General features: G+C 34.8%; 1 protein-coding gene across 2 annotated transcripts in view; it reads left to right on the top strand.

The window, feature by feature from the left end:
* The window catches only part of LOC129787908 (cadherin-99C), a 39,957-nt gene that overhangs the window by 6,052 nt on the left and 11,184 nt on the right, over positions 1-22,721 (top strand). The window contains exons 1-8 of one of the 2 annotated variants that reach the window (XM_055823746.1): positions 6,898-6,930; positions 8,802-9,298; positions 18,301-18,445; positions 18,631-18,809; positions 18,973-19,095; positions 19,691-19,867; positions 20,495-20,560; positions 20,645-21,691. In XM_055823746.1, the coding sequence (XP_055679721.1) occupies positions 9,296-9,298; positions 18,301-18,445; positions 18,631-18,809; positions 18,973-19,095; positions 19,691-19,867; positions 20,495-20,560; positions 20,645-21,691 (1,740 nt within the window). In that variant the 5' untranslated portion in view covers positions 6,898-6,930; positions 8,802-9,295. Of the gene's footprint in view, positions 1-6,897; positions 6,931-8,801; positions 9,299-18,300; positions 18,446-18,630; positions 18,810-18,972; positions 19,096-19,690; positions 19,868-20,494; positions 20,561-20,644; positions 21,692-22,721 lie in introns of those variants that run through there. The other variant, XM_055823745.1, reaches the window with a different exon arrangement.

Raw genomic sequence — 22,721 nt, 5'->3', positions numbered from 1 at the left:
TCTATTCTCCTAAAATTTATTAGTTGACTTTGATCTCTGTCCACCTCTTTGGTGCTTCTTTTTTACCGCCTTTATCATAAAAATGTGATTTATTGATGAATTCTGTCTATTTTGTCATATGTAAGAAGATGGGATTTTTTTTATATTCCTCAGCCAAGCACACACATTAAATACAGAATCATTATTTCCATGGCCGTAAGAAGCCATGAGATTCCATCGTGATCAATTTATTGCTGAAGGAGGAGTCTAATAAAAAAGCTCTCCCCCCTCGCCCGGATTGAGGGTATTTAAACAATAAGAGGTCAATTTGTATTTGTATATTCCTCTATGAGCCAGGAAATGATCCCTCTCTCTCCATCCAAGCCGGAGTGGTTTTTCAGAGATCTTCCCTGTGCGCGCATATATAGAAATCTTTTGTGCTTTTATAACGAAAAATTCTCAAGAGCACTGCGAGCGCGCACCTTTCTCCAAAAAGAGGCAAAATAACAATCATATTGAGGGCTATTTAGGAAACTATCGGCCGCAGCATTTTGCCACAAATGCTATTTCCTATCTCATTCTTCATGTTACCATAAAAGCCACTGCGGTAAGAGGAATATTAAATGTAGAATATATTTTATACCATTTGCCCACACATCATATATAGGAGCACCTAAAGCTCTCTGTTTGGTTCTCCTATACATAACATACATAATATGAGTTTGTGATTCTCAAGCATATGGCTTGTTTTTTTCCCTACACCGGCAAACTCATTGTTTTTCTGGTCACACCGGGAATTCTTTAAGAAAATTGTACATATTCCCAAGTGATGGGATAGAATTCTTGATCATTGTCTTCCTTCTTTTACTCCCCTGCTGCTCACCACAAAATAGCTTTTTTTTTCATCTCCCCCAGAGGTTCTCCAAAGTGCCATTAGTAGTTTAAGTATGATTTGCTCCACAAGCTCTTTTTCCACATCCCAAAGAAGATCAACAAACCCGCGCCGAGCAATTATGCGCGAGAGAACCATCTTGGAGTTGTGGGGAGAATTTTGTAGTGAATGAGGAAATCTCTCATTCAATATTCGTGTCAAATGGCTATTGCCAGGAGAATATCCATAAATATTCAGCGAATATATACTAAATCCACCTGCAAAAACACCCACACACGGGTGTACCAATCTATTGGTTCTTCTTCTACTATGTTTGGACATTTTCAATGCGAAAGTCCACAGCACCAATGGTCCACGCTTTGATTTACACTGTCGCAAACAATCGTCTTGCAAATTGGAATTATGTGTTGAAATATTGTGGGACTTTTTTTCTTTATTATTATGTATATCTTCGTTATATATGGTACCAATATGTATATATAAGAAGCATTGAGAGAGTCGCCACTTTGGCTGATTATGTCTCTTATGTGAATCGTTAAGAAGGAACGGCATTCGTCTTTTTCTTAAATGCCAACACCACACCGCATGATGGCAATTGAATAGGTCTAACTCTACCTCACCTGGGAGGAAGAACATTTCTAAATACTTACAAAGATAGGTATACCATTGCACTTATATTAGATTTATTTCAATGGAGAGAATGGCACATGAAGTGGCAAATTTGATGAATACGACGCGTGCTGTTACACTATATGTAGGTACCTACCTATAAATATATTTCAGATGTCTGATGTGCTTTAACTAGCACATTGCATTTGTGAAAAGCTCGTTATTCATTGCTGCCTCTTGTATAGCCTCTAATATTCATTAATACTTTCCCTTAATTGCCACATAGAGACAATTTATCAGATATTAACCTTTGTTGGTTTTGCATTTTACTCATACCTATAATTGCTTATTAATATAAGGTTTAGTGGTGAAGAGAAAAGGGATATCTGAAAGAGTGAAAGACTCTGATGTGCGAGAGAGAGAGAGAGGTCAATGAAAATACGTAAAAATAAAAGATTTAATTTAGAATGAATCTAATAAGGTTTAGCATAGACTGTCTAGTCTATTAATCGCTCAAATTCCCATGAGTTCTTCCTGAAAAGACCTCACTGAAATGTTAATTGGATTAAGTAAGTTTTAAGGAAGCACTGCAGCATCATAAGAAAGATATTGTAAAATAATGTAACATGGTGATTAAGAGAGCAATCCCTATGATTTGTCTAAATGTCCGAACTGCCCCCCTCTGCATGCGATGAAGAAGTATATTCTCAAAGAGTAAAGAATTGCAAAAAGCAATTAGTGCAAAAGTATTCTTGGGCGTAACTCCTACATTGAGATAGCTATAAATCAATTTTCATTCCATTGCACCTCTGCAATAAGTAGTGAAAATTCTTTTAATTAAAATATTGCTTTACATAGGATGCAATGCACGAGAACACCATGAGGTGATTTTTTCCACTTCATCTGCCATCTCTCAATAGATTTACAATGTTTGCTGGAAATTTATTGAGGAGACTCCAGGTGGATAGCTTAGGCTACGGATAAACCTATGTGGATTGTGATTCTACTGGGGGCTACGTGAGGGAATGCTGCGAAAATGATTTAGGAGAAAGAGAGAAGAAAAATCAATAAAGCCTTATTTTATTAATTCCTTTTGAATTTAAAGAATATTATGTAGATCACAAGAGCTAGGTCCTTTTCATGTAACCAAAATTAGATTTTTTCAATCAAGAAAATTCGTAGGTTTTCCAGAGCTTCTCTGACAACTTGGGGAGTTTTAATTAAATCTTTGATGATCTTTAACAATAATTTAAAAAAAAATGTTTTTGGGCAGTCAAACGCGGGATCTGACCTTTTTTTTTAAAAAAAATTCTTCGTTTATTATTTTTACTACGTTTCAGAGCTTTATTTCTCTTTCCTGAGGCCTGCAATTACATTATGGATAATATTTTTAAATTTACATAATTTTTAATACTTTGAAATATTTTTTAAGTCATTAATCATTGAGATTAATTTGTTCACAATTTTAGGGAAAATATGGGGAAATTTTAGAAGATTTTCGTTGAAATAGAGTTTGAAAACCAAACTCGCTTTTTAGAGGATTTTTATTTTGCTTGCATTAATAATTGGGGGTATTCCCGTCAACATTGGTTTTCACCTTTTGCATCCACGGTTCTCATCACCATGGCTTTTTGACCTGGTCTGAGTTGCCGAGATCCCTTTGGTTTTTATTGCTCCTCATCACAGCTGAAGAACTCTTAATTAATTTTGGTTATATGTAGAGGGCTTACTCTATGTCTTGTGCATATAGCTCTTGGACTTATATACAGCTTCTATTGAGATTAAAATGCCTCGTAGAACATAAGTTAAAAAAAGTCCTAAATCAAATTAAATATAGCAAAGAAGCATTAGAAATAATATTGATTTTCATTAGGCAAAGTGCTCCTAATAGCAATAAATCAAATGATTGCAATATCTGCAAAATCTTAGATAAAAGATCACATATAGATGGCAGAGTAATAAATTTTTAATTAAAAGTAAATATGTAAATTGTGATCTGTCCAATTGAATTTGATATCTCTACCAATCCTTTTGCACTTTCTTGCCTCACATGCTTTTATTTTTCCTCGAATGTCTTTTGCATTTTAATAAAGTGATTTTCTTTTCAAAAAAATATAAAACCTGGAGAATAGTGCGGAGAGCACTGAGAATATCCAGTAAATCCGGTTTCACCTTTTTTCATGTGTGCAAAAATCTTCCGTGAGACGAGGAAATGTATAAGAAACACAAGAGAGTTGGCAAAACTTCTTGTGGTCAACTATATACATACATACATGTAGGTAATTCTCTTCCATAAACTCTCGAGGGAGGGATTTCTAATCAAATCAACAATTCAATAAAATGAATGAATTTTCATAAAGCAAATCTACCCGCAAGATCTTTCTCCCTCACCTTCTCTATGCTCATCTACTTCAATGTTGGTATGGTAACCCTTTGTGTGCAACATTTGTGGCAAAATGTTGTTTGGGAGAATGTTGTGAGAACGCATTTGGAATTGTTGAGCGTGCGTCAATTGCATTGCGTCACTATATGCAGCCACAAAAGTGCACCCATCAAGAAGAATGGGATTTTTAAAGCATCCACTGCACCGAGGGGGGAGAGAAGAATAGCAATCCTAATTGCACTTATAAATATTTGCCATCGTAGTCAGAAATTTGCCATAATTCTCTTCTTATGTTTGTATACATATTGTAGCATTGTGCCTGGGTGTTGTTGAATGCTCAGGCATCATCACAAATTTCTTTCATTACTTCTTCTTTTATAATCATTTCTCCCTCTCTCGCTCTTCCCTCCATGTGGTTGCATTTCAATCTCCATTGGGAGCGGCGCAAAATTACACGCACAAAACAGAGAAACAGCCGAGATTGAACATATTTGATAAGGAATCTTTGTTCACAAGAAGGGTTGTAACATCATGGAAGTTGAGAGAAGTTTCCTTGTGGAATGCCAAAGCCCATGCTTGGAATATTTATACTATGATAAAATGGGAGGAGCGCTGATATATTCTTAAAATTTATGCACAAACCACAAAGTGTTTTATGCGGTCAATGTGCAAGGTGGCTCCAAGACGTACAAATTCTATGGGAATGAGCGTATTAAATTTGTATGAACTTCACGAGCCCAACACAACATTTGCGATTGTTGCGCATTGCAATGTAAGGCAGCATATAATCTCATTCTGATGCCAACCCCAGCAACAACATGACTTAGATTCTAACGAGAAACATAGGACCACCGGAAAAAACATAATAATATCACAAGAAAAGATCTAGGTTGAATATGTCGAGCAAGTGCATAAACAATTCACTAAAATTCGTCTTCCTCCTTTCAAGAATTAAGAATCCTATGAAACTCTGAATTAAATATGTTGAGATAAGACTTTTCTTTATTTTTGTATATTATGCTTTTATTAAATTAAAAATTATTTTTTTAAAGGAAAAAAAAACTTTTAAGCGTTTTCAAAGAAGAGTAAGAAATATAAAGCATATTTGAAAAGCTTTAAAATATCGTTAAAAAAAGAATTTTTAACTTGTAGTATTTATGTTTGTGTTTTATGTAAGTATTAAGCAGCAACATAGTTTCAACCAATTCATTTTTGTTCATTTCACATTCAGAGTATTAACCCATCAAATTAAGCTGCAAAATGAAAGCTTAATCCTCTATTTAAAGGTTTTTTTTGTTGCAAGAAATCTCTTTTTTTTCGGCCTGTGCAAAAGATTAAATAAGAAAATTCATTCCACATTTTTGTACATAATATAAAAATATGTAACACAAATACTCACACTTTGCCTATATGGTTTTTGCCAAAGAGAATGTAAGAAGAAAAATCTGTCCTGTCTGTGCGCACTGCCTAATTCAGCTGAATATTTCACATTCGCATCTCTCAGGTGCGACTGAAACTCGCTAGTCTTGTTGTATTATGTTTAGTCTCCCACCTTGGGTGTGCGTCAACCTCCGCGTGCTGGCTCTAAACACCTGCCTCGATGGTTGGTTCTTTTTTTTTTCTATACATCTACCTTCCCCCGATGCATCTCGTTATGCGATCAGTACGTGAATTTTTAGGATTAGCAAGACGCAAAAGCAAATCATGTGGAAATCTCTCACCTTTTCGCGATGCCTGTGCGTTTACGACGACCACTTGCTGGGGGTTTCGCGAAAAACTCTTCTTGCACACAGCTGTGTGTTCACATTTTGAGACCACATCGTGGTGTCATCTTCCGTACCTCTTGCGGTGCTTGGTGAAAGATTTCTATGGAGAAAGAGCGGGAAGAGCGAAAACTCTGTAAAAGGTATTAAAATGGAATGTGTGTATAAAGCATTGCATATAGCAACATATCTATGTTGTACATTTTGGTTGAATTTTGCACATTTCGCTATATTTAGTCCATTGAGCTTTTTCCTGTGCGCACCACACAGTGTTGTGTGCAAAAAAAGAGAGGATAGAAGTGATTCCAAAAGTGAGACGCTGCGCAAGTGAACATACTTTTCTCTATTCGCGGTGTGCAACAAGGAGTTTACCAACAAATGGTGCTTTACATAGTTAGTTTATACTGTATGGCAACTTCTTTACCAACTCTTTTGAGGTGCACCAAGCAAAATTTATCTCAACTTGCAACTCCGCAGAATGCCTTTGAACATACATATTCAATTGGATAAATTCCAATGTGCATTTCGCACATTGAGGGAATTTTTATATGCCAATATAAACCTGTTAGAAGTTCCTCTTTCATAGATCATACACATATATAGCATATAGGATACATATATATGAGTAAAAATTTGTATTAGGAGGGAATTCGCTATGGTTACGAAATGTTCATCTTGCGCGAATTTATAATGCTTAAAACACCACCAACATTCGCATGAGACAATACTTTGGCGGTAAAAGAGATTTTATGCTAAAGAAAAAAATAAACTTGTGCTGCCACAACTTTTACGTAAAATCTCATTTCTTTTTAACTCATTTATTTTTATTACTAATTCAATTTATGTTTAAATGGAAAAAATCACCTCTTAATAATTTATTTTTTTTATTACAAGATTGATGAAAAAATTTTTCTGAAAATCCGTCAAGGTTTCTAATTAATTAGCTGATCTGATAATAATTAGACAAATTGAGTTATTAGCACAGCTCACTCACTTATTTAATAACTCTGCCTTAAGCGAGGCTATAATAACCTTAGGGTTCGTTCTTCTCTGAAATATACAGAAAAATTAAATGTTTATTATCTCAAAGCTCTGAGCATATTATGGTGAATATGTATGATTTCTCTTGTATAAAGCAACTGATTTATGTACATTATATACATTGGAATCTGTAGGTATATGAATGAATATATTTGAGGTATACGGTGCCATTGTAATAAGAACCATACAGGTGAAAAGTCAGTGTGATTCTCGAACGAAAGGGAGAAGTTGAAGAGAAAGAAGTATAAAATCTACCTACACTGGTAAGCTGAACACTTACGAGCATTTCATAATTTTTTTTAGTGTATAATAAGAAAATTTTTAAGAGGACAAAATATAACTGGAGTAAGCTCAAACTTTGAAATCGATCAAGCCGTTTAGCTAATAATATGGCCGTCACAATTTTTCATCGAATATGAACTATAAGTCAAGAACGGTTTGACCGATTTTAATCAAATCAGACTCAAACGAAAGATCTGAAAAGGCTCTACGACTGTTTAGAAAATTAAAAGTTTTCAAAGTGACCACAAGGGGTGCTATAAATTTTTTTCTTGCCTTCTAAACTTGACAGGTTGCGCATTTCACAAAGAATATATTATGCCAAACACAAAAGTACAAAGAAAGAGTAGAAAAAAAAATCAAAAATTAAATAAAAGGAAAATTCTGTGGAAAACTCTAATGAGTGTGTGAAACATTAAGAGAGGAGGACAATCCCCAAGAAAAGACAAGCAAGACCACTGAAGAAGATCCGCTATTAGGGTCGAAAGCTTTGGCTTTAATTTATGCTTTTCCTTTGGTGTGCGGGAATTTCCTCTGACGAACACAGGAACCCTAATTAATTTATTTTCTTCTAAAATTCATATGTTTAGCCATGCTAAAAGAGTTTCTCGAGTTTTTTATGAGTTACAGAAGCTGTGTTCTTAAGGGAATACAATTAAAAAATACCAAAGATTTGGAATTTCCTATTCACTTGTCTTCATGGATGCCATTTAGTGATCTTTTTCGAATTCATCTCTTTCATGTCTTCAATGTGATTTCTCCTCCATGTATGATCTCCTACCAGCGCGACCTCACCTCCCAGTTGCTTTACAAACTTTCCCTGAACAATTTTTTTTCTTGTGTTCGCTCTTGCAGTCGATTTTTCACTTTGTATGAATCATCTTCATCGAAAGTGTTCAAAAAGACAAATTGATATGATTGAGCATTATTTGTTGGCAAATCCAACCGCGAGATCCACACCGATTAGGGGCATAGTTGAGGAGGAGAAGAAAAAAAAAAAAAACGCACGTCTTGTGATACTTTGGTCAAAATGCAAAATCGTGATACACCGTAAATCTCTTGTTCTTCCCATTACATATATATTGCCGGGTCTTTTGTCTTCTTCCTTGGGAATCGAATGTGCTAATGGACATACAAAAAAGAAGTTGGTCAAAGATCTTTTTTTTAAATATTGGAACGCACACACAAGAACTCAGAAGTCCACAGCAAAAGAGAGGTGTGCAAAAAGCTGATGGTTGGTAAAAGTTTTCTTCTGACTTTTTTTGTGTGTGCTGTAAAAGAAATTTTTGGTTGACTTTCAGCGTTATTTACTTGGACTACTTTTAAAAATTATAATATGCAAAAAGATGCAAAAAGTGTGGCAATGAAGAAGATTTTTGTGATTTTCCGTTTAATTTCTTATTTTTTTTTTGTAAAGCTTTTTTATTTGACAAAAATTCAATCCCATATTAGATTTCAAATCACGATGAAATTATTGCTCTTAAAAATAAAATACTCAAGTAAAAGACACCGCCGCCGCCAGTCAATTGAGGGGGGAAAAGACTCATTGTTAAAATTGTAAAATTTACATTGTAAATTGTTTTGTTTTTTTGAGACTTTTTTTTGCTGCCTTCCACATCTTTGGCACTCCTTGACCTTTATGGCATTATACACCCTTTTTATACACTGAACATCCGTGCTATTAATAATTTCTTCGTGTTTATTATTGAATAATCATTTTAATGTCTTGAAGATTCATTGATTGTTATCTCGAGAAGTGTGCCTTATGCAACGAAATCTCTCTCACTCTCCATTCACTATGTATATGAAAATAATTCAAAGATTAATCTTTATTTAATTTGTTGTCTTTTTGCAGATGCGCTGCTCTTTGGCGTGAAACAGCGATGATGGAACTCTGAGGTGTGTGCGTGTGTGTGATAAATTGAGCGAAGAAAAAATAACGCATGGAGGAAATTGAGCTGAAAATTTTTAGTGCAAAGTGCCAATAAATTGCATCACATGTGGTTGGTGACCATCTCTGAAAGCCTACACGCGTGAGTGAACAGTGTGATTTGAACAATGTCATCTATATTTTAAAATAAGAGCCCATCAATCGAGTGATTTGTGGTCTTGTGTTGCTCATCCGTGAATTTTGTGCTTTTGGGGGATTAGAGTGGTGCTCCAAGAAAAGAGGAGTGAGAGAGGATTCGTGTTGGTGGTGGCTGATGGAAGCTGCGTGGCGTCGTGAGGAAACAATTAACTTAAGACTGTTTTCCACACAATTCCCTCTGCTCAGCATTTAACACTGTTTTGGAGACACCCACTGTCTTTCCACCGAAAAATTTCATCATCATCCAATCACATGAAAAAATGGTAAGACCCCGCCATTTTATACATATATACCTACTTTTTCTATACATCACACCTTAATGGCTCTCTTTTGGCGGCACAAAGAGTTCTCAATATTCCCAATCAATTCATATAATCTCAATATCAATCCAGTAGAGTGTCTCAATCCAAATTGCCGACACTCTTCATATTTTATGGCAAAAAATATAAACATTAAGCTTACATACTTAATTTTTTTTATGTACATACATTATGTATACTTTTCCAAAACTTGCCCACATCAATACTAAATTGTATTGAAATAAATTTATGGATTTTAATATTTATCTTAATTGGCTGTTGTTGAGGAAAAGAGATTATTGTCGCATTTAATTCCCAATGGTTCACAACATTCACATTTATTACAAAATTTCCCTTTCATTTTTGTGAAGGAATTTTTGGATGATGTCTTGTAAAAAAGAAGGGTTCATTACTATGCATTGCCATGGCTATGTTGAGGAATTCACTAATGATTTACAACAATAATAATGAACAACAATTAAGTTATGATGTCACAGAGCATTCCTTCCATGGACAAGAATAATAGTTAAAGACCCATTAAATTTTATTGAACTTTTGGGTAGCAAATCACCCTGAAGTGGAATAACATAAACTGCTAGAAAATTGCAAATTTTTCAGCATTGCACCATTTGATGAAAACTACTACCACAAAGCATTATAATGAGCATAATGAGATGATTAAAAGAAATATATAATATACTAAAAAGATCAATAAATTGGGATCATAGGTCTCCTTTGCTAACATTATACATATAATAGTAAGTAGGTAGGTACTACTAAAAGTAGGTGGGCACATGGCAGAAAAAAAGAAAAGAAAAGTCCAACACATTGTAAGATCTGAAAAGATTTCCCCCTGCAATTTTCCATGGAATTTAAATCACATTCTTGAAAGTTGATTAGCGTGTGAGATGAATGCACACGGCATTTTGTTACATTTTACAAACATTTTCTGTGTATATATTTTATACCAGTTCGGGAGGCACAAAAGATCAAATTTGATTAGGGTGCATTTTTGCATCTTTTGCATCACGTTGCACTCCTTCTAGGCAAACATACGTAGGTAACATAAAATACTTCTCAATCCGCAATAACTTCCTCAAAGCTAGGGGCGTGAAATCAATATAAACACATGTCCATAAATTTATTAAGCTAAATATCATACAACGCATTAAGTGATTGAGGAGATCGTGCAATTAACTGCCATGGTCCATTAAATCACTAAATCGTCTTTTTTTCTCTTCTAAACTCTCTTTACTCGGTGTGCCTGCGATATTTCACATTTGCAATTTAATTTGGCGAAACACTGTGAGCAAAGACATGATTGGGAATTTACAGTTGGACACGTAAGAGTGTGAATGGAATAAAAATAAAACTTAAAAAACTAAAATTATTTAATAATGAAGAGATGTTAAATTGTGAAGATTAAATGTAATTCATTTTTCTTTGCTTAGAGAGGAAAATAAATCAGTTTATATTAAAATAATAAATTTTAGTTCCATCTTGTAGAATCAACTGCCTGCAATGCTTTACATCTCAATATTATGAGGTATATATTTTCTTTTCCCATCGTCAGCAAAGAAATCCCACCGCATGGCAAAAATACGCACACGATTTCACGTCTAATGTACAATAATTTCAAATAATACGATCATTACATTCATTTCTCATTATTTCTCTTGTTTATTTTATTTTTACCACACACAAAACCATATAGCAACATTTTCCCGCCACAAGTTGAGCTTTAAAAGCCCAAGAAGATTTTTCTTCTCTCACAAAGCTTCATCTGTAAATATAACTTTTCAATTTCGTGCTTCATCAAACTCTCTCGTTGATCCTCACACAACACTTTCTTGTTTTGTGTGGAAAATGTGTTTAAGATCAATTTGACCACAGTGCCATGCAACTGCTGCGCGGCAGTTGAAAAAGCATTATATAATTGCAAATGTTTGTTAAAGTCGAAGCTTTTTTTTTCGGGACAAGGGAACTTTTCAATATTCATATTATTATTGGTGAATGCTTTTAGCGTGAACGAGCAATGCATTTTGAGAACATGCACACCACCGAGGAAGTTGTATATATTGGCCAAACACTATCTCACTGAATGATCTCTAAAATGCTGGAAATCATTCTTTTTTTTTCTGAAATGTGCAACATTTTGCCTTCCGCGGGTGGCATGCGGCGATTTTATTGCGTGTGTCTCTCATTCCTTTGCGCGACGTTTTACTCGAGGAGACATGATTTTTAACTGCAGAATACCAACAACTTTATTGCATTTATGCGCTCACTTCATACCATTTTTGATCGCATTACCATTTCACTTGATTCCTCCACCGCTTCACTCAATTACCATCATGAATGATCTCTATACAAATTGATACGATGATCTTGCTGATCTTACGACACTGTTGTGTATATACCTTTTGAAGAGGATAATACGATATGTTTGCTATTTTGCTGTAATATTCAACATGTTTTCCTCAACAGCTAAGTCTCTAAAACCCAGAAAACTTTGTGATTTAATTTTAAAGATTTAAAATAATTTTTTTACTGATATTGGGCCTTATTCAGCGACCAAGAAACCATTGGAATTCGCTTGAAATCTTGAAATTTCAGTACAAGATTCAAAGAATTCAAGGGTTTCTTGATCTCTGAATAAGGCCCATTAACAGTTAATTTTTGAAAACTAATTTGATTTGGATTTAAACTCAAATTAAACGCAAAAGCTCTGATTGAGAATATTAATTTCTCTCACACCTCAAACATATAACGTTTTATTTGTGGCAAAAATTAATTAGAAAACTTTAATTTTCCTGCCAATAATCACTGTTTGAGGACAAATTTACATCATAATTTTGATTTTATTGCTATGCGCAATAGAGTTGTAAATATTTTGCAAAATTGTTGTATTTAAACTTGTATTGAAACTCTTGTGTTTATTACCATCAACATGGTAATTCCTGTGTATATAATTTCTTCTTCAACAAATCATAAATTGCAATTGCCAAAGCAACTATTCATCTTTTTTTCGCAACACTGTCACTTTTTAACCACGTGACACGAGTTAAATTTCAATTTTGCAAAGATAGAAGAAGAAGAAGGTAAAAAAGTCATAATCAAGTTCAAATGAGAGGTCAATTGAAAAATCGCCAAGAGAGATTTCCTTTTGCTCGCATAGATGTAATTCATATAGGTAGGTACATAGTTGGCAGCTTTTCAAGTTAACCCGCGTGAAAATATAAAAGTTCCTCATTACAACTGTAATGGATGATCATGGCAACAGCCGCACACATCAATTTATCAAGCAACTATGTTTCTCTTCTTTGGCCCATTGGATGTTGCATGGAGGAGATCCTTTGATCAATGCAATCGCGCGTTGAAGATTATGGAAACACACACCTGAAGAATATGTTGCTGCTGGCAAATGCCCCATTCACTCTCTCGCATGATCTCAATGCTGACGATCGCAAGTATTACACTTCTCTTTTGAAGACATCTCTTCTCCAATCTACTTTTGATACAAGAATTTCACTCAACAGCCGAGCAATGAGATTGATGGGTGATGGTGGAAGAGGAAAAGATTATAATTGAGGTTCATGCGCATATAGAAATGTGCTTTGCACGATGGTATGTTTTATGTTAGTGTGAGTGTCTTTTCTAATGCAGAAAAATTGATTGGTTGTTCTGCTATTACTCATTATTACTTATCTTTGAGCTTCAACAGCATTTGTCTGCATCAGCCATATCTTTTGCCACCTATGAAGCTTATTGATATTATTCTTTTTAAGTTTCCAATTCCCTTAGGTAAAATAGAGAGAGAGAGAGAGCATAATTATTTCATTAGGGCGTCTAATTAATTTGCATTCATAAATGTGTCGCATAGTGTGCATAAGAAATTTTAAAAAGAAATTGAGATCATGCGTATTTTGCATCCTTTTCATTTTCTTTTTAACTAGAAAAATCTTCTTAATTTTCCTGCAAGAACTTTGGGATTTATAGTTGATTGTTAAATAATAATTTTTGTGTTATAAATTCGTTAATGATTGCATCACTAGGTGGTCTTTTGGGTTGTTGCGCTTCAAAAATTGTTTCCCATCATCATTCCCAGATTATTAAACCTCAATTTCTTGCACACCGTGTGAATGACTCTTTGGGTCCACACGGCAGAGCTTCTTCGACAATTCCACTGTTGCGTCTGACGTCAAGTGTGGCTCCTCTAGAAAAGAGAATCAATTAGAGAAATCACATTTTTTCCTCCTTCTTCGTTGTTTCTCTTACACTTTCTTTCGTTAACTCACTTCTCATACACAGAGGGAAAATGTAGGTATTACTAACTTTAAATCTCTTTTGATTACCAACCAAAGTTTCCATTTCTTTTTCATTCACATCTATATATAATGTTTTGTGAAGCTCATTTGGGTGCATTTTGGAATTGAAAACCTCATATTCTGCCCATGGGGCAACTGATAGTGCAATTTGAATGGGATATTAGTGGAGGATAAAATGTATTTCAAACATCTTTTAGTATTAAAAGTCTTTGATATTTGTATGTCACGATGCCGTTATTCCATAGGTATATACATGAGATTTATCTCGGCGATGTACCACATTTCTGTTTGTCTTGGCCAGAGAGGCTGGCAGGCAGCACCGAGTCTGTGGCGATGGAGTAAAGCATGATGTCTTTCACATTGTGACTCCATGTGCATTTTTAACACACTTCACTCATTCATTTCATTCACAGTGAGAGAGACACAAAACAGACAGACATTCCTCAACTGATTGTATATCACCCAATATGTGGAAAAATGTTCATCTCGCGCACGTTGTATGCTGATGAAAAATTTCACTCTCTTATTCATCAAATGCACAATTTCTTCGTTGGGTACTGGTGAGACATCAACAAAATGTTAACCAATGGATATTATTCAACATCGTGACTCTTTTCGGGGTTTTTAATACCAAAAGTTGCTCCGGGAGCAACTTGGGCCACGCTGTGATGATGTAAAAAGCTCATCCTTCTTTTTTTTCTTGCTGCAAAGAGACCTTTTGCTTTCAATATAATATACAAAATAGACGTGGATATGCCTCAAGTTATATTAATTGTTAATTTAAATAAAATATTGATAAATATTGTAGAAGAAGTTCAGATATTTCTGAAGAACATTCAGTTATTATTTGCATAAAGAGTTATGTCTCTTTTTGCTCAATTTTTAATTTATTGCTTTGAGGAAGACTTTCCAATAAAAGATTTATATAGGTCCTACCTACCTATACCTACTGTGAAAAAAATCAAATCCTATTTTTGTTGTATTTCGCCTTTCAATCACAAAAACATTTTTGAATTCATAAATATTCAATTTTTTAAGCTTGAAAAATGTTCATGCTGAAAGCACACAATTTGTGGTCGCGTCCAATTATGTTGTCATGTTCTATTGGCAAACGCAACCCCTCCTGTATATGGAGAGACTTCAAACAATTGGAATCGGATTATAAAATAAAATACATTATTGAGTATATACTAACATATATAGCTAAAGTAAATCCCATTGGGTGACTTTTGTAAGAATTCATCAATATTTCATCTGTCTTCGCGGTAAATATTTGTTTTGTAGCATTTCTAATGAATTGAACAAAGTTGTAGTCCTTGGAGGTTTTCTTTATATGAACAATTTGAAATTACACTTTCGATACGTGATACGAAAATGCACCGCGGAGGCACACACACTGTATGTTGGAAAAGAGTTTACTTTGAAATTTTCTCATGTTTCAAAAATAAAATTTATTTAGTCACATTTAATTCACATTTTCGTTGTCATGTTGGGGGTTTTCAAAGAGAGAATTTTCAATTAATTTTTAGTCCTACAAAAGCACATTTTGAGAGCTTTCTCATAGAATCAACATGTAGTTAGTTGCATTCCTCTGCATCTTGTAATGGTCCAAATAGAGAAATTCTCACTTATCATACTGAAAATCTGCATTAATTGCTTAATTACTTACCAACTAAATTGCTGTTAGATAAATTTACATTGATTTTGCATATAAGTCTCTCATTACTTTGACTATTTAGCTTTATTGATTTTACCTCCAACACGTTCCAAGATATTTCATCCTTTTAGCTTTTTCTTCCTAACCCACTATTGTACATAATTGAAATAGAAAAAAAAAGTTTGGATAAAAAAATTCGTGATTAGTGAAAGAGCGGCGCATAGTATTTAGTTAGCATATAGCATTATATCAACAAGACACTTGTCTCACATCAAAGTCATTGAGAAAGATCTGCCCCTTTACCTATCAAACTTAATTGTGTGTACAGAAAATGTCAGGATACAAAAAAAGAGACTAAAAAAGTCAAAGAATTGAGTTCACTGGTGTTGGCCAAATAGGCATCTTGCTCTCTGGTGAGCCTTCAAACGCCAGTTGCCGAGATTAACAATCCAATCTGACACGAGATTACATTGCAAAAGGAGCATAAGTGAAAAAATAAGATTCATGATGGATAACATGTAAGAGTGAATTATGTGAGTTTATGCACCACATCTCGCAGTGTGAGTGTTTACCCAAAAAAATCACCATACAACTCACTGTATCATGCAGTCTGCAGTCTCTATAAGCGGCTTTAAGATTCCATGTGATGCAACACTAGTAAAAATTTAAGTCGAAAATATTTTCATTGCTCTATAAATTCGCTTAAATGTTCTGCGGATGAATTTCTTAAGAAAGGAAAACTTCCGTGATAAATTCCCGAAGGTTTTTTTTTGCAGTGGAAAAGCGAGGAAATCTTCACGGAGATTTTAATTCTCTAAGAAAAAGAATAAAGCTGTGATAAACTCCCGCGAGATTTTCCCGGTTTTCACGTTTCTTTCTCTAAGAGCTAAGGCCTTTGGGAGTTTATCCAAGTTTCCCTCTTGAAAAATTCAGCCCTTGGATTTAACATTTTCAATTCAATTATTTCTCTATTTATAGTTTAATTTTCTATTTTTTTTTTAATTTTTTAGGGGAAAAGATTTTAGAACATTTAAAAAAAAATTCTCTTTAGGAATCTGTTTTAATAAAGAAAATTCTTTAGCACTTGAAATACCTTTCAAAAGATGTTCCAATGTATATTCGCTGAATAAAATAAAATTAGAAAGAATCTTTAGAAAGGTTTTTAGAGATATTGCAAGTGATGAAGAATTTTCTTTTTAGGAATTTGTGAATTTATTAAAATTATAAATAAATTTTAAATCATTTAATTTAAAAGGTTTATAAGAAAATTAAACAAAATTCATCAGAAATGTACAATTAATTGGAAAAGTAACAAAAACTGCGAGAGAGACTTAAGTTTTTTCTAGTGTTTCATATGATCGCGCGCGCGCGTCTTTTCCAATTATACCATTGTATGGGGCACATTGCAAACAGCACCAAAATTATAGAGGAGTTTTGTATAGAGATTTGCGGGGGATAAAGGTTAAAGTAGTACAGAGAGAATGTAACATATATAAAATAGAGACTTCTATACTCAATTTTCTTTTTACCTTTTTGCCAACACATCGTATTTCGTGTTAATAAATTTACATTATCCAAGCATTGGTGTGAAGATCATGCTGACAAAATCATGAATATACCTACCTATTATTCAAAAATAAAAGAAATTTACATTTTAATATATAGGCATGGTGTACAGAGTTGTAGTATTTTCGCCTAAGCGCTTCTTTTGAGTGATCAAACGGTCTCAAAAAGTATGTTCTTTAGTTTTTTTTCATCATCACTTCTTTTCCATCTCTTCCACCAAATGTGTGTAAAGGTGTGAAAAATACACGTTTAAGTTTACTTAACTGTATACACGTAGCATCTTTGATAAATAAATCTTAATTGGTATATGATTAACACCGAGTTCAATTTCCCTGACTTTTGCTCCACCATCGCGTATTCTTAAATCAAATATTTTTACTCGAATTACTTGAGACGGATACAATTATCGTGATAAATTGAAGTCTTGAAAAAATTACCTAATAGTGATTAATTGCAGCAACTATCAATATCGTATTAAAATTTATTTTCTTTGTAACCGCTGTGGTTGTATTTTTGAAAGTCAATTCTGTAATTTATGTCTCCTCCATTTTGGCGTGGTTAGTTGTGTGCTCTCTTTGCGGTTTAACAGCGCTGTTTTGATTCACTTCAACAATGCAATCTTACTTTGAATTGATAATTAAAGAATAACAGGTTCGTCGTGTTCTCACTCGTTCAAGTCTTTCGTTCATTGTGATAATATTTACCATGGCTAAAGAGACGCACCGGGGAAAAAAGTCAATGGTAAATCACTTCATATCTTTTTCAGTAACAAGATACTGTAGGTGTGTTTTGATCTCTCTCAGTGTATGCACAACAGCAGAGGTGAGGCAGACTTGGGGACAAGAGGTGTGGAAGAGAATGTCGAAATTTGCAAGAGTATTATCTCTTTGTGGACAAGTTAACATGGTTCAAGTGTTCACAACTTTTTTCTTTAAATTTAATTATTAAAATTCGGCAGAATATTTAAATGTTAAACAGAAGGAAATAAGTTTTCTATTTTTTCTTTTCTGTTTAAAACATTTGAATAATTTGTGGAAATTTTGTGGCAAAGACATGAGATTTAGTACACCCTGTATAAGTATATAATTTGCAATGTCAATTTTTTAAGCCCGTGAGATTTGCTTGTGTTTTGCCAAGGTGTGAATTGTTCCACTTCATAGGACTAAAAGAAGCACATTAATTCCAAGAGAGAGATACTGAGAGTTGGTGAAAGAGGAAATTCTTCTATTCGAAATTTATTAGTATGCAACATCATGTTTAATTTTTTAGTCCCTCAATGTACATGACCACAGAGATGATGGGGACAAGAGTTAGAGAAGACATTACACAGCTGTGAAATATAAATTTAAAACATTATTTGAATAAAATATAATGTTTCCCTCGTTTTTTTTTTCTTTTCTCTTTCATGATACAATTAGACACCGTGGCAATGGATGATGCTGCATATAATCTTCCTTGTTTACTTTGAGACGGTTCAAGGTGCGTGGGGTAGATTGCAACCATGTGAAGTGGAGACCGGACAAACCAATATCATTGTAGACATTGAGGAGAGTCGTGGCAATTGTGAGTACATGGAGATTCATTTAGCATATATGCTTTACAAAGGTGGAAAAAAAGAAGAAAGATCAACACATTGTTGGTCTTCTTGCGGGTATATTTTGTATATACATATTAATATAGCCCACGGGGGAAACATCATCAATCATTGGGGATTATACGGCAGTGTTGATTCGTTTCTTTCATTGCAGCCATCGGCCAGAAAACAATCCCACCAGAGTTGCCAATTTATGGTGATCCAGACAGTGAAATTACCTTGGATCTTGTCTTCCCAAAGGGGAACCCAATGTTCACACTCAATGGGAAATCCCTTCAACTGATAAAACCCATTGATAGAGATGAAGAAAATCTCAGCCATACCATTTTTCAAGTAAGTTTCCCCTCCATAACATGCAAATAAATCACCTTCCTGACACATCTCCGTTTTTTTAGTAAATTAATTAATTTCCCCTTAACATATAATGCGCCATGCAATTGTTGTCGCAATGTTGCGCGAGATTATATAGAGCACAATTTTCTTCACTCAATTGCAGATTTCATGCACCATCAGATCGACACATCGCAAAAGAAATATTCCAATAATAGTTCGTATTTCCGATGTTAATGATAATGCGCCAGTATTTATTAATACACCGTACGAGACAACTATACCAGAGGTGAGATTACAATTCACTATTATCCACATATGTATAAGTACACTACCAGCGAAAAGTTTTCGGGCAAGGGTAAAATGGGGTACTTTTGAAGGCAAATTTCAAGTGGCTATATCTCCGGCTGTGGTTGAACGATTTTCAAAAATTTACCAGATTTGTAATGGAAATTAAATTGCCTATCCAATGATGGTTTACTCATCAAAATCGGTACACTAGCAGTCGAGAGGCAAGATGTCAAAGTCAACATTTTTTTAAAGCGTAAAAAAACATGCTTTTGCCTAGATTTACCAAAATGGTTGCCAAAAAATAACGTGTTGACCGATTTTCAAAAATTTACATGTTTTGAAAAGGTGAGAAATGTTCCTTTTCAAAACCGGTAAATTTTTGAAAATCGGTTAACCACAGCCGGAGTTATAGCCATTTGAAATTTGCCTTCAAAAATACCCAAATTTTTCTTGCCCGGAAACTTTTCGTGGGTAGTGTCTGTATGCGCGAACTACAATTGTCAGACCGGCAATTTATTCATGAAGCCGGGTGAGAATTCATTATATTCCACACGTATATTTATTATGCCTCATTTACCTCATCCACATCACAGTCAACACCTGTTGGTACAACAATCTTCAGAAACATCCTGGCACAAGATATTGATTCCGGAGTTAATGGCCTGGTGGAGTACTTCATTGTTGAGGGTACAAAAAATATTACAGATGACAAAGTTATTGCAGCAGATGGTTATGGGACCTTTGATATTGGATTTCCTCATCAAGGGCAGGTAATGCAACAACAAAAATCCTTCCCAATTTATCAAAAATTTTAAATTGAGAGAACTTCTTTGTATTCAAGAAAAATCTTCCTCTGAATACGGAAATTCTTGCAAAGGTTAATATTTCGCAGATTTTTTTTTTCAATTTATAATTCTTTAACAGTGTCTCTAATTTTTCACAACATTTTTTTTTCTGACAAAAGTATCTTGTACAGCACAGCAGTATATTGAAAAAGGAAGCAATAAATTCAAGAATATCATATTTCATGTCATTCCGGACTTCTACTGTGCAATTTCTCACGGGACGCAAAAACAGAGAATTATGGGGAATTTTATTTAAAAAAAAAACATATTTTTTTTTTAAAGAACAACAAAACGGATACAAATTTAAATTTATAGTTCATCTTTGAAGATATATAGCAAAAGGAATTTTTAAAGATTTTGCCACCACCAGGCGTCCCCATCGAGTGTCTTTCTAATGCAGAATAGAATGACGAAAAATTAACTTTTTATGATCATTAAATAGGTAACTCTCTGTACGCGATGAAATTATTTATTTTTAATTTCCCTAAAAGGTTTTCCAAAGAAAAAATAACTCGGTATATGTATTTAAATATTGCATGCGCTTCTTTTTAGGTCACGGTAGTCAAAACACTGGACTATGAGCGAATTCAGCGATATTATCTAACAATTGTCGCATCGGTAAGTGTTTTGACCCACAAAGTCTCTCTCTGTGTGTGGACACGGAAGAGGAAGATAAATTGATGGCGTTTTGCTATTTTGTAGGATCGCGCGCGGAATGTCACCCATCGTTTGTCGGCAACAACAACACTCACAGTTAATGTGGCAGATTCCGATGATTTGGACCCGTCTTTCATCTACCGCGGATGCCTCTTGCTCGATGGGGCATGCATTAATCCCGAATATACGGCATCTGTACCATCGGGAAGCCTTCAGGGTGTCCTGTCGGTGCTACCGGAGAAAATTCAAGCAATCGACTTGGACACAATAAGTTCCCCCATTCGCTACACCTTCCTAAGTGGAATGCCCTCAAACTATGATGAATTCTTTCAAATTGACGACCAGACGGGTATATTGAAGCAAGTGAAGGTGATTGACACATCAGTGGCCAAGCGATTTGATATCATTGTGAAAGCTGAAGAAGTATCGGAGGAGAAGCGTTTCACCACCGCCAAGTTATCCATAACCGTCAAACCCGTTGATTCGCATCCACCGATGATTTTCTCCACAGCCACCGAGGGGTATGTTGATGAAAATTCCCCAGTTGGAACGAAGATTGAGGATAATCACGGTGTGCCCATAAGACTCACAACAACTGATGCTGATTTCTCGGAAAATGATCCCAAGCCTGACTATGTTTATGAACTCACGACGCCATATTTTGCCGTTGCCGACGACGGCGTCCTCCTTGTTAACGAAGACAACCTCGATCGTGATCCACCCAATCCGGGGGTGTATCGCTTTCAGGTGGTTTCACGTGAGAAATCAACAAACGTCGCAAGTGCACCATTTAGTTTAGTAGTCACACTACGCGACGTGAATGATAACCCACCGAAATTACCCATGATTGCACCCGTAACAATAATGGCAGGTGACGAAACACGCTTCGTGACCAAAGTCACCGCCACGGACAATGATACGGGAGAGAATGCCGTCATAACTTATTCCATCTATCACGTATCTAACAATGGTGTGAAGAAATTCAGCATTGACGCAAAGAGTGGTGTTATTGAGACACGTGGACCCCTGAATGCTGGAGAGCAGTACAGTATTACCGTGCAAGCTTCAGACATAGGGAACCTTCATTCACAGGTATTAAATTCAATTTTATATTAGGGGAACGTGGCCCAATTGCGACCCCCTAAATTCTGTTTCAGAAGGATTGAAAAAAGTCATATTAAAATGAATTAAATCTTTCCAAGTTTGGTACCATTGGAAAGGTCATTTAACCCATGCTAACGAGGTCATAGATCTTCTGTACCTAGGACCTTCATTTTCTAGAATTTGACTAATAAACCTATAAGAAATATAATTCCTGAAAATAAAATTTTTAGCCCCCATGGGGGCGTCGGTAGACACCGTATGATATATCATACGTTTAACGAAAGGGGGTTGAAAAAATCCAATTTTTTCTCAGTGTTGAAACAACGTCTTTAATTAATATAAGTGCATAAATTACATAATTTATGTTGAAATTAAGTATTTTGGCTAGATTTTGGACCACAATTAATTAATCGATCCAATAGAACACAAATCCTTGGGTTTCAGAATCAACTCACCGCGTTCTTGTAGAGTTCTAGCTCTAAGAATATAGAAACTGAACTTGTCCTGAATCCCGCAGTTATCCTCATCGCAACCATCGCAAACAGTTGCGTAGCCAGGAAGTAAAATAACCATCTCATGTTGCATGGTTTGCTCTAGGACGGAGACTTCTGGTGAATATGCTGACAAGTCTCCGGACAGAGCCGGATGTACTATCCTTCTTCGTTCTCAAACCTACAAAAATCACGATTTTTGCTATAATTTTTATATTTCCTGGTATTAGGTACTTATTAATACTTACGATGTACCTGATTTAGCACTTCCTGGCATTCCTTTTCACTGCAATTTGTATTTTTATTCCCAAACCCTTAGATCTTCCCTCACAGAAATAAACTCGCACTTTAACCTAAAAAGTACCTCAATTCAACCAACGTATGATATATCATACGCAGATGTTTATCGCGTAAAATATTAAATAATTTGCGGCCGGAGACGGATATTTTAGTTAATTCACAAAGTTTTATTAATAATTAAGAGATTTTGCACAAAATATTGTGGAGAAAAAGGGAATTGTCACTTG

The sequence above is a fragment of the Lutzomyia longipalpis genome, chromosome 1 (genome assembly GCF_024334085.1).
Source record: "Lutzomyia longipalpis isolate SR_M1_2022 chromosome 1, ASM2433408v1".
NCBI lineage: Eukaryota > Metazoa > Arthropoda > Insecta > Diptera > Psychodidae > Lutzomyia > Lutzomyia longipalpis.
This window is presented reverse-complemented; position numbering and strand designations above follow the sequence as displayed.